Source organism: Oncorhynchus kisutch, linkage group LG28 (genome assembly GCF_002021735.2).
Source record: "Oncorhynchus kisutch isolate 150728-3 linkage group LG28, Okis_V2, whole genome shotgun sequence".
Taxonomy (NCBI): Eukaryota; Metazoa; Chordata; class Actinopteri; order Salmoniformes; family Salmonidae; genus Oncorhynchus; species Oncorhynchus kisutch.
In genome coordinates this window covers 6,600,608-6,616,321 of record NC_034201.2, presented here as the reverse complement: position 1 = coordinate 6,616,321, position 15,714 = coordinate 6,600,608, and the positions used below count along the sequence as shown (strand labels likewise).

Here is a 15,714-nt window from a genome sequence, read left to right as displayed (position 1 = left end):
CAACTAAAATACCGCCGGGCTGTCTGAAAAAAAAACTGGAAAGATGTGTACTTTCTTAATAAACAATTTTTAAAATTGTCTGACAATTTGGGATGTTTCACACCCTTATCCGAAAATGGGGGTGTGGTTAATTAAGTACCCCCACCCCCCACTATTGAGGGACATTATGCCTTTGCAGCCTGAATGGAGGATGCTTCATGTGCGAGCCGGCCCATGGGGGACAGGAGTGTATTACCCGCTGGACATAACAATCCTAAATGATAGTACAGATTTCTATAGTAATTACTAGAATATGTATAGTATTACTTGATTTTTTTTCTGCATATCGTGCATTCCATTTGAACCAAAAGATGAAATGGAAATAAAGTGTATATGAAATTAAATCATGTTCATACTAATACTATGTAAAATATCTACTTATGTTGCAATATATTCAACATCTAAACTTATTTTTCATTCTCCATCACTCTAATAACATGACACACCCCTTCACTATTGTCAGTGGTTGAACTAATTACACTGTCTACATAACCAGAGTCAAGCTTTCATGACATTTCCCTGAAGGCAGTGTTCCAAAACGGTGGTAGCTTGAATATAAAATGCACAACATTTGTAGCCTCGAGTTTGTATTCCATAACATTTTACACAGTCACTGAACTCTCCCCTATCAGAAGCGTCTAGGCCTGTTTGTTCGATCTCCCTCGTTTGTCTTTTTCCTCAAGTGATGTGCTGCTCCTTGCCACAGACTGGGTGAATCTTCTTAGCCAGCTCTGCTGTCACAGTCAATCACCAGATGGTTCTCTGGGTTATGGCAAATTATGGGATGTAGTTCAAGCCAAACCTGTCCACATGTCCTTGATAAATGACAGTTGACCATAAACAACCATAGGCCTCTCAAGTGCAGTAGGTTCAGAGTAAATGTTAGCCATAAGAGGTGACAAAAGTAACAGCACAAGTCAAAGAACAAGTCCAACATTTATTTATTCAATAAGAGGAAACTAAATCCAGGTACTATTCCTAACCACAGAATGGGACTACATTTCGTAATAGGCTGCATTAATTAATTTCAAATGGGTAACAATGTTAACAGTAACAAAAAAGACTGGAATGTTAAAAACAAACTGGACAGAAATGTTTATACTAAAACGGCCTTCCTCTGGGAAGACTACAAGGGGACAACAATCCTCAATCAGATAAGGTCTGTTTCTTTATCCATCTTTCTCTGAAAGAAAACAAAATCAGTGTACATTTTCAATGCATTATCTATGTTAACCCATTACCAAGAACAGCTAAAACAGATCCAAGCCTAATTTTTCCAAATGGTTGAGATTCCACAAGCACAGGTGATACTTGCTTTAAATAAACAAGGTTTCCCTTGAAATGGATGAATATTCGACAATTAACATTTAACAGTGAAGCCTGGGGAATGTTGAGAATGTGTTCTTGCCTCCAAGGTGAACAATTTTTTTTTTTTTCAAAAACACCACACCAAAGTATGATTCATAAGACTGACTTGTCATAGTTGAGAATTACCTTAAGGTTCAGATAATGTTCCTCACTGCTACAGTGGACTGATTTGGCTGTTTCCTCATTGTTGTAGAAGATGTTGCACAGCTTACAGAAGAATCCAGTCCTTGGCACCAGATAATCTAACCCTGCAATTAAAAGGAGAGTGAAAGGGTTATCACAATATGGCACTAAAAGCTCTTAAGCAGATCCCTGTCACACCTGATAATAAAAATAGGCAGCCACACAAACATAAGTCAGTTTCTCTAGCATCTTACCAACAGGGTTGTCAGGTTGATAAGGACCCAGAGGTCCCTCCTGCTTCTTCTTCTTCTTCTCCTGCTTCTCCTCCACCTGCTGCAGCTGCTTCTCCTCCACCTGCTGCAGCTGCTTCTCCTCCACCTGCTGCAGCTGCTTCTCCTCCTCCTCCTCTTCCTCATCCTCCTTCTTTTCCTCATCCTCCTTCTCCTCCTCCTGCTTCTCCTCCTCCTGCTTCTCCTCCTCCTGCTTCTCCTCCTCCTGCTTCTCCTCCTCTCCCTCAGGGTCCCCACAGACCCCCTCACTGTCAGACACAGGGCTCTGGACATCCTGGCCAAACAAACACAATCATGTGTTGTGGACACCAAGTTGACCTTTGTTGTACCACAATTATAGAATATTCTATTTGTTTCTACAAAATGCAAAATAGGCCTATATAAAGCACTTATGATAGCTTGGTTCTCCCAAACATCACACAATCATCTCAGCCTCCAGTATTTATGCTGCAGTAGTTTATGTGTCGGGGGGCTGGGGTCAGTTTGTTATATCTGGAGTACTTCTCCTGTCCTATTCGGTGTCCTGTGTGAATCTAAGTGTGCGTTCTCTAATTCTCTCCTTCTCTCTTTCTTTCTCTCTCTCGGAGGACCTGAGCCCTAGGACCATGCCCCAGGACTACCGGACATGATGACTCCTTGCTGTCCCCAGTCCACCTGGCCATGCTGCTGCTCCAGTTTCAACTGTTCTGCCTTATTATTATTATTATTTTTTGATGTATTTTACTAATTTCTTCTACTTAGCCTGAGAGACCAACACCAACTGATTACTTATTGAATAACCAGTAACTGTAAAAGGATTGTTCACGGACATGCCAAAATTAAATACATAAATATTCAGCTAGCATTTAACTAACAAGGCAATATTTCACCTTGTTTAAATTAAGGGAACAAAAACATAGCAATAACCATCTTTCACCTCTGGATAGGGGCTTTTGGCTGACTGGCCATTAGTCTTTTCATCTCCATGATGATCTCTTGATCTTCTGTCTTTCTGACTGGCCAACCACAGCTCATATTTGACTGGAGGCTTCCTGTATCAGGAGGGCAGAATATGTCATGGAGTACTATATCATGAAAGTGTACTTAGACACAGCCCTCATACAGTCCAGTTGAACCATAGATCACAACATTCTTTATCAGATTATTCTTTGGCTGTATATTCTTCCAATAAATTCCAATCAATTGAACTGGTAGTGGACATTGAAGACTGGATACTGCATTCTAATTCCATTTAGTCTAACTATCATTTCTATCATATACTCTACTGCATATACTTAGGGTCATTAAAATTATTTACCAGTATATTAGGGAGTCTCCCTTTTTGCACAAACTGACCCTTAACAGGGTCCCGTAGAACTTGTGTGGACGTTGGAAGTACTTCACCATTTTCTGAGCGGCTTCCACGCTCTCCAACTGGATATAACACTGAAAAAAAGAAGAAAAAATCCATGTGAAAGTCCTTTATTAATAGAAAAACAAAATGGGCAGGTGAAACTTTACCTTTCCATGACGCCAGTTCAAATTATAGCCAGTGATTTTCCCGAAAGGCTGAGCAAGTCGTAAAAGAGAGACGTCAGAGTACTTCTGGAGTGGAAGCATACAAATGTAGATGGATCTCCCACTAGGACTCTATATTGACAGAAACAAAGTCACATTACACAAATATTGACTAGGTCTGTAGTTTAGTTTATAATACAGTGCATTTGGCAAGTATTCAGACCCCTTTACTTTCCACATTTTGTTGTGTTACAGCCTTACTCTAAAACACCCCCCCCCCTCAATCTATACACAATACCCCATAATGACAAAGCAAAAACAGGTTTAGATATGTTTGCAATTTTATTAAATATAAACTGAAATACATTTTTTACTTAAGTATTCAGACCCTTTGCTATGAGACTCAAATTTGATCTCAGGTGCATCCTGTTTCCATTGATCATTCTTGAGATGTTTATTCAACGTGATTTGAATTTACCACAGGTGGACTCCATTGATTGGACATGATTTGGAAAGGCACTCACCGGTCTAGATAAGGTCCCACTGTTGACTGTGCATATCAGAGCAAAAACCAAGCTGAGGTTGAAGGAATTGTCTGGCGAACTCCGAGACAGGATTGTGTCAACACACAGATCTGGACAAGTGTACCAAAACATTTCTGAAGCATCCCAAGAAGGTCCCCAAGAACACAGTGGCCCTAATCATTCTTCAATGGAAGAAGTTTGGAACCACCAAGACTCTTCCTAGAGCTGGCCGCCCAGCCAAACTGAGCAATTCGGGGAGAAGGGTCTTGGTCAGGGAGGTGACCAAGACCTCTGTGGAGATGGGAAAACCTTCCAGAAGGACAACCATCTCTGCAGCACTCCACCAATCATGCCTTTATGGTAGTGGCCAGATGGAAGCCACTCCTCAGAAAAAGGCACATGGGAGACAGCATGGTTTGCAAAAAAGCACCTAAATGATTCTCAGTCCAGATGAAACCAAGATTGAACTCTTTGGCCTAATTCCAAGTGTCACGTCTGGAGGAACCCCTACAGTGAAGCATGGTGGTGGCAGATTCATGCTAGTGGGATGTTTTTCAGCGGCGGAGACTAGGTCACAATCGAGGGAAAGATGAACGGAGCAAAGTACAGAGAGAGACTTGATGAAAACCTGCTCCAGAGCGCTCAGGACCTCAGACTGGGGTGAAGGTTCACCTTCCAACAGGACAATGTCCCTAAGCACACAGCCAAGACAAAGCAGGAGTGGTTTCAGGCCAAGTCTCTGAATGTCCTTGAGTGGCCCAGCCAGAGCACGGACTTGAACCCGATCGAACAGCTCTGTGCAGCGACGCTCCCCATCCAACCTGACAGAGCTTGAGAGGATCTGATGAGGAGAATGGGAGAAACTCCCCAAATACAGGTGTGCCTAGCTTGTAGCGTCACACCCAAGTAGACTTGAGGCTGTAATCACTGCCAAAGGTGCTTCAACAAAGTACTCAGTAAAGGGTCTGAATACATAAGTAAACGTGACTTAATTTTTGGGGGGTTTAAATTAGTTTAAAAAAAAATAAAAAAAAACAGTTTTTGCTTTGTCATTATGGGGTATTGTGTGTTGTACTTGAGGGAAAAAAACAATTGAATCAATTTCAGTATAAGGCTGTAACGTAGCAAAATGTCGAAAAAGAATGGGTCTGAATACTTTGACTGCACGTCAACTCAATTCTTTCATCAGATGCATAACGCATACTATACCATTTAGCAGACACCAAACCCACCTCCAACTCTTTCCGTGAAAAGCACATGCTAACATTGACATGTTTCCTCAACAACTGCCCCTTTCCTTTGTAGAATTTCACCATTTCACGTACTTCCTCGGTAGTTTCAAGCTCTAACCATGCCTGAAAATATAGAAAAAGCTATATCATAAAAACAAAGACAGCAAATGTTTGCACAAATCAGGGGTTGAGTAAATAAACTCCGTCCTGTATGCCGAACTACATGAATGTCAAATTATTCACCACTGTTGCTTTGACAACATTTCCATCCCATGAAGAAAACTAGATAAGTACCATACAAAATAAAACACCGATCCCCAAATAACATATCTGCAAGTAACATAATTATGAACATACCTCCTGTCTGAGGAAGGATATGGAATGGTTTACAACTTTCACGTTTGCCCGCTCTGCCAGTTTCAATAGGGCCACCTCCACATTTCCATAGCCCTTTCTAATTGGGCTAATTTGGACAACTTTTCCATCCTGTAGAAAACAATTTTAACAGACTATCAATAAAAACAACTTTTCTACACGTTTGACACATTCCAACTACTCGATATGGAGGAATACCAACCCATGAAGCATCCTTTGACTCTGCAAATAAAAACAAAAAGTAATTATTACTATAAATTATCTAGAGATTATCCACACAGGCTAGACAACTGTAATAATTGTTTTTGTCCATTGCTGCCAAGTAAGAATGTTTTAGATCATTCATTGCTTACCCAGCGGTGTGTCCCCTCCAGTACTGTCGTCAAGTTCATCCAATGTAACAAAGTCATCCATATTCTCAGGGAAATCCATGTCATCCATATTGTCCTGTTGGAAATAAGTCCACAACATCAATAAGCTAAAGAATTTGAGTTTCAAGTTCCACAGTGCTGCACCAAAACCATTACGAATCTCACAAATATGTGAGGTTGCAATGGGAAACTGTCAAAAGCATTTCAAACACTGAACATAAAAGTATGCAAAACTGTATTCAATAGTACTGAAGTATGATAAAGATCCATGTCACAAAGCTAGGAAGTGAACTCTGTGGCTGCACTATTACAATTGACAGCTTAAATATCCAAAGTTATTCAAACCTCTTGGTCATGCCAGGTTTTAACCATGCTAAGGCTGAACAAATAAGCATGTCTAATTGATCAAATCGTATTTGTCACATGTGCCAAACACAGGTGTAGACCTAACCTTGAAATGCTTACTTACAATCCCTTAACCAACAATGCAGTTCAACAATGTTTGGCTGACTTTTGAGCGATTAAGCGCCTGTTCTGGATTACTGTCAGTCTAGGTTTTCTGGAAACAATTGGAGCTTGTACAGAGATGGCTCTATAACCTTTGATATTAAACCATGGAACGTAAGGAGATCCTTCAAAGCTGATCTCCATCTGATTTGTAGGGCACTCATAAAACTGATGGAATTAATAGCCCCTGAGCAAATCACATTGCCTACATACAGTGCCTTCAGAAAGTATTCACACCCCTAGACTTTATCCATTGTTGTGTTAGCCTGAATTTAAAAACAGATTACATTTAGTGTCACTGGCCTACACAAAATACCCCATGTCAAAATGAAATTATGGTTTTAGAATTTTTTTTTAAACAAATAAAACATTTTAAAAGCTGAAATGTCTTGTGTCCAATAAGTATTTAACCTTTTTGTTAATGGCAAGCCTAAAGTTCAGGAGTAGAATTGTGCCTAACATGTCAAATAACTTGCATGGACTACCCCATCTCTGTACGCCACAAAGATAATTGTAAGGTCCCTCAGTCAAGCAGTGAATTTCAAACTAAGACCAGGGATGTCATCCAATGCCTCGCAAATAAGGGCACCAATTGGTAGGTGGGTAAAAAAAAGAAAACAATTCTGACATTGAATATCCCTTTGAGCATGGTGAAGTTATCAATACACCCAGTCTAACTCAGTGAAAGGAAATAGCTCAGGGATTTCACCATGGAATATTGGTGACTAAAACAGTTAGTGTTTAATTGCTGTGATTGGAGACAATGGAGGATGGATCAACAACATTGTAGTTACTCCACAATACTAACCTAAATGACAGTGAAAATAAGGAAGCCTGTACAGAATAAAAATATTCTAAAACATTCATCCTGTTTGCAATAAGGCAAAGAAATTAACTGAGGACCACATCATATTTTCAAGCACGGTGGTGGAGGCATCATGTTATGAGTATCCTTGTCAAGGTCTAGGGAGTTAAGGATAAAAAGGCACTGCTTAGAGCTAAGCACAGGCAAAATCCAAGAGGAAAACCTGGTTCAGTCTGCTTTCCAACAGACATGGAGAAATTCACCTTTCAGCAGGACAATACCCTAAAACACAAGGCCAAATCTACACTGGAGTTGCTTACCAAGACAAAATGGAATGTTCCTGAGTGGCCTAGTTACAGTTTTTACTTAAATCTGCTTGATAATCTATGGCAAGTCTTGAAAATGTCTGTCTAGCCATGATCAACAACCAACTTGCCAGAGCTTAAATAATTATGTGCCAATATTGTACAATCCAGGTGTGAAAATCTGAGACTTATCCAGAAAGGTGATTCTAACAGACTCAGGGGTGTGAATACTTATGTAAATTAGATATGTATTTAATTTTTTTAACAAATTTGCAAACATTTATAAAAACATGTTTTCACTTTGTCATAATGCGTATTGTGTGTAGATGTGTGAGACTAAGTAATACATTTTAAATTCAGGCTGTAACAACAAAATGTGGAATAGTTCAAGGTGCATGAATACTTTCTGAAGGCACTGTAAATAGCGTGCTATGGTATCAAGCAAACTCAATATTCCAACAAGCCATGAGTCAAACCGGGCATTGCTGACATGAGTCACAGAAAACATCTTGACTGTTTGTCTAGATTGACGAGGTTCAATCTGAAGTGTCAGATACATTTTATTTGCCACTGAAACTTCTGCCAGATTTCAGTGGTTCTAGGCAATAGATGGCCACATCTGTTTCAACTGATCAGTGGAGGATCTCACTCAACCAAACTACATTCTCAGGAATGCTCCCAGAACTTCAACCAAGTTGAAGAGTTGAAGCACACATGCTTTAAGAAGCCATTGCTAGGAACCCACATCTTGGTTACTTGACAAACTTATTTTCAATTCTGGGAACAATAAGCCTTTTGTTGGTTCCGGTCACAAATATGAATGACAAGAATTTCTTACATCTTCTTGAAAGCTCTCCTGTTCCACCATGTTCTCCATTGAGACGTCAGCATCACACAGAGCTGGATCATCGGCGGCCTTGATGTCACAATCCTCCAAGGTATCGTCTGCCAAAAGTTCTGAGGTTTCGGGTTCCCCCTTATCTTTAGAATCAGCCACCAGAGAGGCACTTTTAGAAGGAGCAGGGTCTTTAGTATCAACACCAGCTCCATTCTCGTCATCTAACAAGCTTTGTTTAGCTGCCACCTGGATAATCTCTTCGTCCAGATCTTTGTTTTCCAAATCAACGTCCTCCTCCTTGACCATCTCCTCGATGTCCTGCTTGACCACTTCCTTGACCTCCTCTGAGGTGCTTTGTTGACCTTCTCCTTGTTCCATCACTTCCTCGGCAGGTTGTTTGCCTGTACTGGGTTTCTCTTTGTTTGTGGAGTTTGAGGTCTTGCTAGTCTCCTCACTCTTGTGTCTGCTGCTGCGGCCTTTACTGGAATCTGCTCTTCTGGATGTGGTGGAGTCAGGACTTTCTCTACAAGGCAAAAACCATTGAGGTAAACTTCCCTGAGACATACTTCCTGATGAGTCCCACAGGAAAATCGGTCTGGCCGCAATAGCCCCAGTTGAAGGACTCTTACTTACCTCAGGCGTTTCAGTGACAAGTATACTTTGACACTCTTTCCACTGATCTTTAGGGGGTTGGAGTGGTAGTACTTCACCATAATGTCAGCATCCTTCCAATCTACCATCTCAATCAGGGCCTGCAGATGAATAAGGGAGAATTCATTAGACAAAGCTAAATATGGTGCTGCATAATGAAGGTTGTGGAATAAATTGTTTTAATAATTGTTGTCTATTTGAAATCACCAGAGATTTGCAGAATATGATTGACCACACTTTAATTCCATATTGCTCGAACCTTACCTGATCACTTGAAAATGTTGAATGCCGCACATCCCCAAACATCTTGGCGAGATCAAGAATCTCTGATTCTCTTTCCTTCCCAGGAGGTAGGCGGGAAAAACAAACCACTGTATTGGTAGCTTGTTTGGTCGGCCGTTTTTCTGTTGGTTCATCCAACCTTGGCGGCTAAAGGAAAAAACAAGCTCATACTGCGATCTCTGATTAAGAACACAGAATCTCAAACTTTTAAGAGGCAGGTGCACTTACATGAATACTGCACACCATAGGTGACAAGTACAGATTCAACTTATATCCCTTCACGAAAGCTTGCTTTTCACTGAAGTGATTCACCATATTAACTGCCTCTTTGTGAGAACCAAACTCCAGGAATCCCTGTAACAAACAAATACAACAGTGAATCATCCAAAACATTCAACTACAGATGATTTTGAGAGAGAGAGAATGTTAAAGCTGCAAAATGTAACTTTTTTGGCAACCCAACCAAATTCACATAGAAATGAGATATATCTGTGTCATTCTCATGGAAAGCAAGTCTAAGAAGCAGTAGATATAGGGCACATAGAACATTTCTATGCTTCCTCGGTTTAAGTTTCCTCTTTTACCTTCGGTTTTGTACACCAGCTTCAAATAGCTGAAAAGACAATAGCTGTGTTTTGAATACTCATACTAACTGCACTATTTGTGATATGAATTGAGAATCTAGTATGCTTATTGGTCATAGCATGGATATAGTTAGTATGCCAAAAGTTCCCCAATGTCGTACTAACTTCGCCAAAATACAAAGTATACAAGCAGTGTACACTTTCTCTGTGCTTTTAGGGCTGTTAAATGCAAATATGCAGCCAAAGGCGAAGCTAGAGTGACTGAGGATGGAAGATGGCGGAAACTGAGTAGAGTGAAGCTTATAGTACAGAAAGTAAGAATGAGTGGGTTAGTGGCGAAGAAAAAAGGGAAACAAGAGTAGCAAAGCTATGTTGGAAAACAGGAACTAGTTTTTGGTCCGAGTCAGGGTTTTGGATCAATGCTACTTGGGAAATCCGTTTACGTCTCCAGGAAAATCTGGAATGTGTTGGAGGAAAGTCTGGAGTCGGTGAGTCGCAAGAAGAAGCGTGTTTTAAGATATCGGAGTGGAATGTTTCCTGCATGGACTTTTGTAGCAGGGCGCCTAGCAAGGTGATTATTTCTGGGGTGGCGCAAAACATAAAGGCAGAGGACATAACTGAAGACATCGATGAAATAGTTGGTCCACGTCGTCTGACCTGTATGGTGGACGGAGAAAAGAAAGACTTCATCCATGCTACTGTTCTTTGATGAAGAGTCTCTCCTATCTCAAATAAAGTTAGGATTCATGGGATGCCCTGTAAGAGATTTTGTGCACAAGACCCTTCAGTTTCACAAATGTAAAAGATTTGGTCATGTGTCAAGCGTGTGCAGAAGGGAAGAATATTGTATGCCAGATGAAGGGAAATGCTTCAACTGTGAAGGTGAACATGCGCCTGAATTCTTGAAGTGTCCTGTTAAGGTGAAGGAGAATGAGGTGGAAAGGGTAAGGAGTGTCCAGCGTGTATCCTATCTGGAGGTGATGAGAAAATTGGAAGGAACGAGTAGCGGGGAAGAAGCAATAGTAGTAGAGCCACCATGACCAGTGAAGTTTCTCATCAACCGAGGGATAGTGAAATGCTACATGTTAAAAAGGTGGACTTCGTATTATTTATTGCAATGGTCATAAACTGTACAGAGATTTCAGAGCACTGTTGGTTAAGGGCATGTAAGTAAGCATTTCACTGTAAGGTCTGTTGTATTTGGCACGTGACAAAAAAAAATTGGTCCGACTCGTCTGCGTGTGCCAGAGCGCAGAATAACTGATGAACGCTCAACACCCATCAGTAAACGTCGGCAAAAAAAACGTGTCATTCAATTGTTGCCAGCAGCACAGTTAGTCACCAACGGTCTGGATAACATAAAAGCAGCCTAACCCAGCTCTGCTAGGGTGAGTGAACTGGTCAGACTGAGGTTCTCTCTCATTATGTGTCTGGAAGTAGCTAGCCAACGTTAACCAATTAGCTTGGGTGCTTGACTGCCGTAGAACGCAGGGTTGATCCAACCCTACTCCTCGGCCAGAGCGTCCAGTGTGCGCTCTAAACCCTCAGAGCAAAACGCTCTGAATTTACAAAGGACAATCTGACAATGCTCTGGATTTACAAATACCCAGAGCGCACGCTGGCACTCCAGATTGAATTTACTAACACACCGGGAATCGTAAAATGTCTAGCTAGTCATTTGTTATGCTAACAAGCTAGCAAGAGGTTGCATAGCAATAGCATCAACTTCCGGTAGACAGGCGAAGCGCTGAAACAACTGAAACAATAGCATTAGTTTACAGTATACTAAAATTAACTAATTGTATATATTTTTTAATATTTAATTTACCTTTAACTAGGCAAGTCAGTTAAGAACCTATTCTTATTTTCAATGACGGCCTAGGAACAGTGGGTTAACTGCCTTGTTCAGGGGCAGAATGACAGATTTGTACCATGTCAGCTCGGGGATTCGAAATCGCAACCTTTCGGTTACTTGCCCAACGCGCTAACCACTAGGCTACCCTGCCGCCCTGTCCTATGCACTCATTAAGTATGTAGCATACAGTAGGTTATTATTGGTATTAGAGAAATATTAAATATTTCAGAGGTTTAGATGGTACAATGATTCTCTACACTATACTTTATTGTTTTGTCACATACACTGAAATTAGGTGAACTATTAATTTTAGCAACCAGGAAATGACCGGAGCAATTTCTGCATAGTGCATGTTTAAGAGTTTAGAGTGTTTATAACTTGGTTTTTATCATCAATTTGTGTAACTTACCTTGCAGGGGAACACCAGATGTTTTACAACCGTGCCAAATGGCTTAGCCAAAGTCATCAAGTCTTCTACACAAACAGAGCCATGGGGAAATTTTGTGACCACCACCTTCGTGCCAGCCTGAAGCAAAATGGAAATACATTTAAGCATGCAGCTTTAAGCAAATAAACATAAGTGAATTAAAAATGCTCTATTTATAAGAGAATATTGTCACAAAAGGGGCATCATTACCCTGGGTTTCAAATAGTGTCTTTCTGATGCAGACTTCTGGGCGGTTGAAATAGCATCTCTACTTGGAATGGAGTTGGACCTGGAAGATAACGTAAACAGTGCTAAGTAAGAAGAGGAACAGCTAATAGTTTTACATCATGACATGCCTGTTTTCAACGTAAAGCTTAATTTCATGGTTTGCCTAACATTTCCTTCCGAGCATCGTGTTTTTTCCAATCTGGATATCTGTAAAAAAACAAAAACAAAGAAAAAACTAATTGAAATAAAACAATGTTATAGAAAATATCTCAATTGATTTTGTGACCTGTAATAGTACATTTTCTAAATGTTTTACTTTGCATGAAAACACTTACAGACGCGAGAGTTCTTGACAGCCCTCCGCATGTCGTAATCCATTGAGATGTTCCTTCCATGTCTGTGAAAAAAAACAAAAAACATATTAAGCTAAATTACTGCCATCGTGGAAGGTTGAGTGTTCTGATTAAAAATATATATACAGTATATATATACAGTCCAAAAGCAGGAGTTTTGAAATATAACAAAGCTTACCTTATTAGAATTCAACATGCATAAGCATAGAGAGCATGTGTGTGGGTAAACCTTGGGCACAACTCCATGAAAATCATCCACTTGATAGGAGAAAGGAATCTTTTGCTGGCTGTCGGATGGTTTTTCCATTGAGGGCCTAGTGTGACGGGAACCTCTCCTTGCTTCAGTCCGCTCTGGTCGACTGTGAATCTCCGCTCTCCTATAATCAGTGTCACAGTGGCTGTTTGACCTGCGAGGGACAGCAGGGGGACTGTCCTGTTTGCTAAGGTCTCCATCATCTGTATCCTCCTGACAGCTGTCTCCCTTTGGGGAGGACTGTCCCTGCTCCTCTTGCTTGGCTCGACTGGCCTTCAGTTTCATTATCAGATAAGGCAACGTCTCCACACTGATCTCATTCTCTGGAATCTGGGCCAGAGCATCCACGTCTTCTGGAGAGAGCCCCAGAGTGGCATATAAGTTCATAGTGCTCGTTGCACCATCACCAGATCCTTGGTGTTCAGAGCTGTGACCCTCACTGTCCTCCATCCTCAAACTGTCAGGGCACAGAAGTTTATTCTGAAATTGGGGGAAAATGGTGTTCAGTCATTTCAACTGATGTTGTAACATATAAACATGTCTAAGGCAACCTATATAGTAGGCAGTGTCAGAGGAAGGGCCCCAAAAAAGTGTCAAAGACTCCAGTCACACAAGTCATAGACTTCTCTTTGCTACCGCAGGGTAATGGAGCACTAAGTCTACGTTCAAAAGGCTCCTTATCAGCTTCTACCCCAAGCTATAAGACGACTGAACAATTAATCAAATGGCCACCCTTTGTTTTTACACTGTTGCTACTCGCTTTTTAATATCTATGCATAGTCACTTACCCCAACCTACATGTACAAACTAACTCGACCAAACTGTAACCCCGCACATTGACTCAGTTACGGTAGCCCCGGTATATAACCTCGTTATTGTTATGTAATTTTATTGTGTTAATATTTACTAAAGTAAAAAAGTTTCTGTTAACTATTTCTTGAACTGTATGGTTGGTTAACTGCTTGTAAGTAAGCATTTCACGGTAAGGTCTACACACCTGTTGTATTCACTCACTGATCATCCCTAAAGCCAACACCTCATTTGGCCGCCTTTCGTTCCAGTACTCTGCTGCCTGTGACTGGAACGAATTGCAAAAATCGCTGAAGTTGGAGACTTTTATCTCCCTCACCAACTTCAAACATCAGCTATCTGAGCAGCTAACCGATCGCTGCAGCTGTACATAGTCTATTGGTAAATAGCCCACCCTTTTTCACCTACCTCATCCCCATACTGTTTTTATTTATTTATTTACTTTTCTGCTCTTTTGCACACCAATATCTCTACCTGTACATGACCATCTGATCATTCATCACTCCAGTGTTAATCTGCAAAATTGTAATTATTTGCCTACCTCCTCATGCCTTTTGCACACATTGTATATAGACTCCCCCTTTGGTTTCTACTGTGTTATTGACTTGTTAATTGTTTACTCCATGTGTAACTCTTTGTTGTATGCTCACACTGCTATGCTTTATCTTGGCCAGGTCGCAGTTGCAAATGAGAACTTGTTCTCAACTAGCCTACCTGGTTAAATAAAGGTGAAATAAAAAAATAAAATAAAAAAATCGGCGCACGTGACAAATATTTGATTTGATGTCTAAATCAGTTTTTTTCTTTGTTTTTTATTTTATATATTTTTTAAATAATTTTTATTTAACCGTTATTTTACTAGGCAAGTCAGATAAGAACAAATTATTATTTACAATGACGGCCTACCCCGGCCAAACAGTGATATACAGCCTGGTATAAAGTGTAGGCCCTAAAGAAGAGCCTTGGGAAGGATGTCTCCTTCGACGACTGTGTATCTGAAAAACTACCATCTTTAAATCATTCAATAGCTAACTAGCTAATTAGATGTCAATTGATGTCCCTCACAGAAAGAATAATGTCTACCACCCCAGAACAACGTAGATGCAAGCTAACGTTAGCTACTGTAGCTAGTTACATCGAATGGGCCTTCGCCGAAGGCCTCGACAGCCAGTTGCTATTAACTAGCTACCTACGCATCTTTAGCTCTGAAAAACGAATCCCAATATCTCATCACCCGGGATGAATAAAGATTATCCATCAAGTATACCCCATGTAGCTATAAAGTAAGTGCATTATTGTTAACTAGCAGCACGCAACGCTGGAGAATGCTGCCTAGCCGCCCACAGCCAGGAAACTAGCTAGCAAGAAGCTAACCATAGCTTTCTAGCAAGATAGTTTCGGGGCGAAAATGTATGCATCCAGTTCAACTACCACATGAAATACAAATGGTGAATGCTGCAAAACATACCTTTTAAGAAGTCCCCTTTCAGGTATTTTGTCAAATTTGGTGGCTAACGTTACAGTCTGGACAAAGATATGTGTAACTAATCCTTCTACCAGCGACTCGTCAGTGACATAAAAAAAAGTACTTCCCTATCAGGGCATTTAGAAAATGTTCATAATAAAAGTCCCCCCATGTATTTATTCAAGATATTTGAAAAATAATTGTCTAAACATGAACTATGATTAATATTTAAGTGACATTGCATTAAATGTTTTTTTCAAAGTTAAATACATGTCCCCATTGCAATACACTGTATATGAAATACCTATTGGCTTATAGAGAAAAAAAGTATACTATGTGCCAATGTAAAAGTGGGGTTGGGAATACTCAGTGGCGTCAGTAGAATCTACATATACACACATATACACACTCCATAGCCCTGAATGCAATAAACTGTAGGCCTATAAATTACATATTGGCTCATTTAAAAAATGTAATTAACCTTTATTTAACTAGGCAAGTCAGTTAAGAACAAATTCTTATTTACATTGAC

The 15,714-nt window shown here is 40.4% G+C and overlaps 1 protein-coding gene across 2 annotated transcripts; it reads right to left on the bottom strand.

Moving 5' to 3' along the window:
• Window positions 1-956: 956 nt before the first annotated feature.
• LOC109873295 (matrin-3) lies at window positions 957-15,309 on the bottom strand. 2 transcript variants are annotated; one of them, XM_020464942.2, is made up of 20 exons: window positions 15,186-15,309; window positions 12,833-13,387; window positions 12,637-12,698; window positions 12,470-12,508; window positions 12,284-12,362; window positions 12,056-12,172; window positions 9,436-9,561; window positions 9,190-9,354; window positions 8,908-9,026; window positions 8,275-8,797; window positions 5,802-5,895; window positions 5,651-5,670; window positions 5,431-5,559; window positions 5,074-5,196; window positions 3,321-3,449; window positions 3,118-3,245; window positions 2,737-2,851; window positions 1,785-2,094; window positions 1,534-1,655; window positions 957-1,222 (listed from the first exon to the last, which is right to left on the bottom strand). In XM_020464942.2, the coding sequence occupies exons 2-20, from the start codon at window positions 13,355-13,357 to the stop codon at window positions 1,190-1,192; spliced, it is 2,958 nt and encodes a 985-aa protein (XP_020320531.2). In that variant the 5' UTR covers window positions 13,358-13,387; window positions 15,186-15,309; the 3' UTR covers window positions 957-1,189. The 2 variants fall into 2 exon arrangements, with proteins under 2 accessions (XP_020320531.2, XP_020320532.2); XM_020464943.2 differs by having other exon boundaries at window positions 12,833-13,364; window positions 15,186-15,302.
• Between the last annotated feature and the right edge of the window lie 405 nt (window positions 15,310-15,714).

Bases quoted from the DNA above. Each gene is read 5' to 3' on its own strand.
- LOC109873295 (XM_020464942.2), bottom strand. From the start codon at position 13,357: ATGGAGGACAGTGAGGGTCACAGCTCTGAACACCAAGGATCTGGTGAT. The intron at 9,562-12,055 runs GTAAGTTACACA...TGTTTGTTACAG, and splicing joins ATCTGGTGTTCCCCTGCAAG to GGATTCCTGGAGTTTGGTTC. The intron at 8,798-8,907 runs GTAAGTAAGAGT...TTTGCCTTGTAG, and splicing joins TTGTCACTGAAACGCCTGAG to AGAAAGTCCTGACTCCACCA.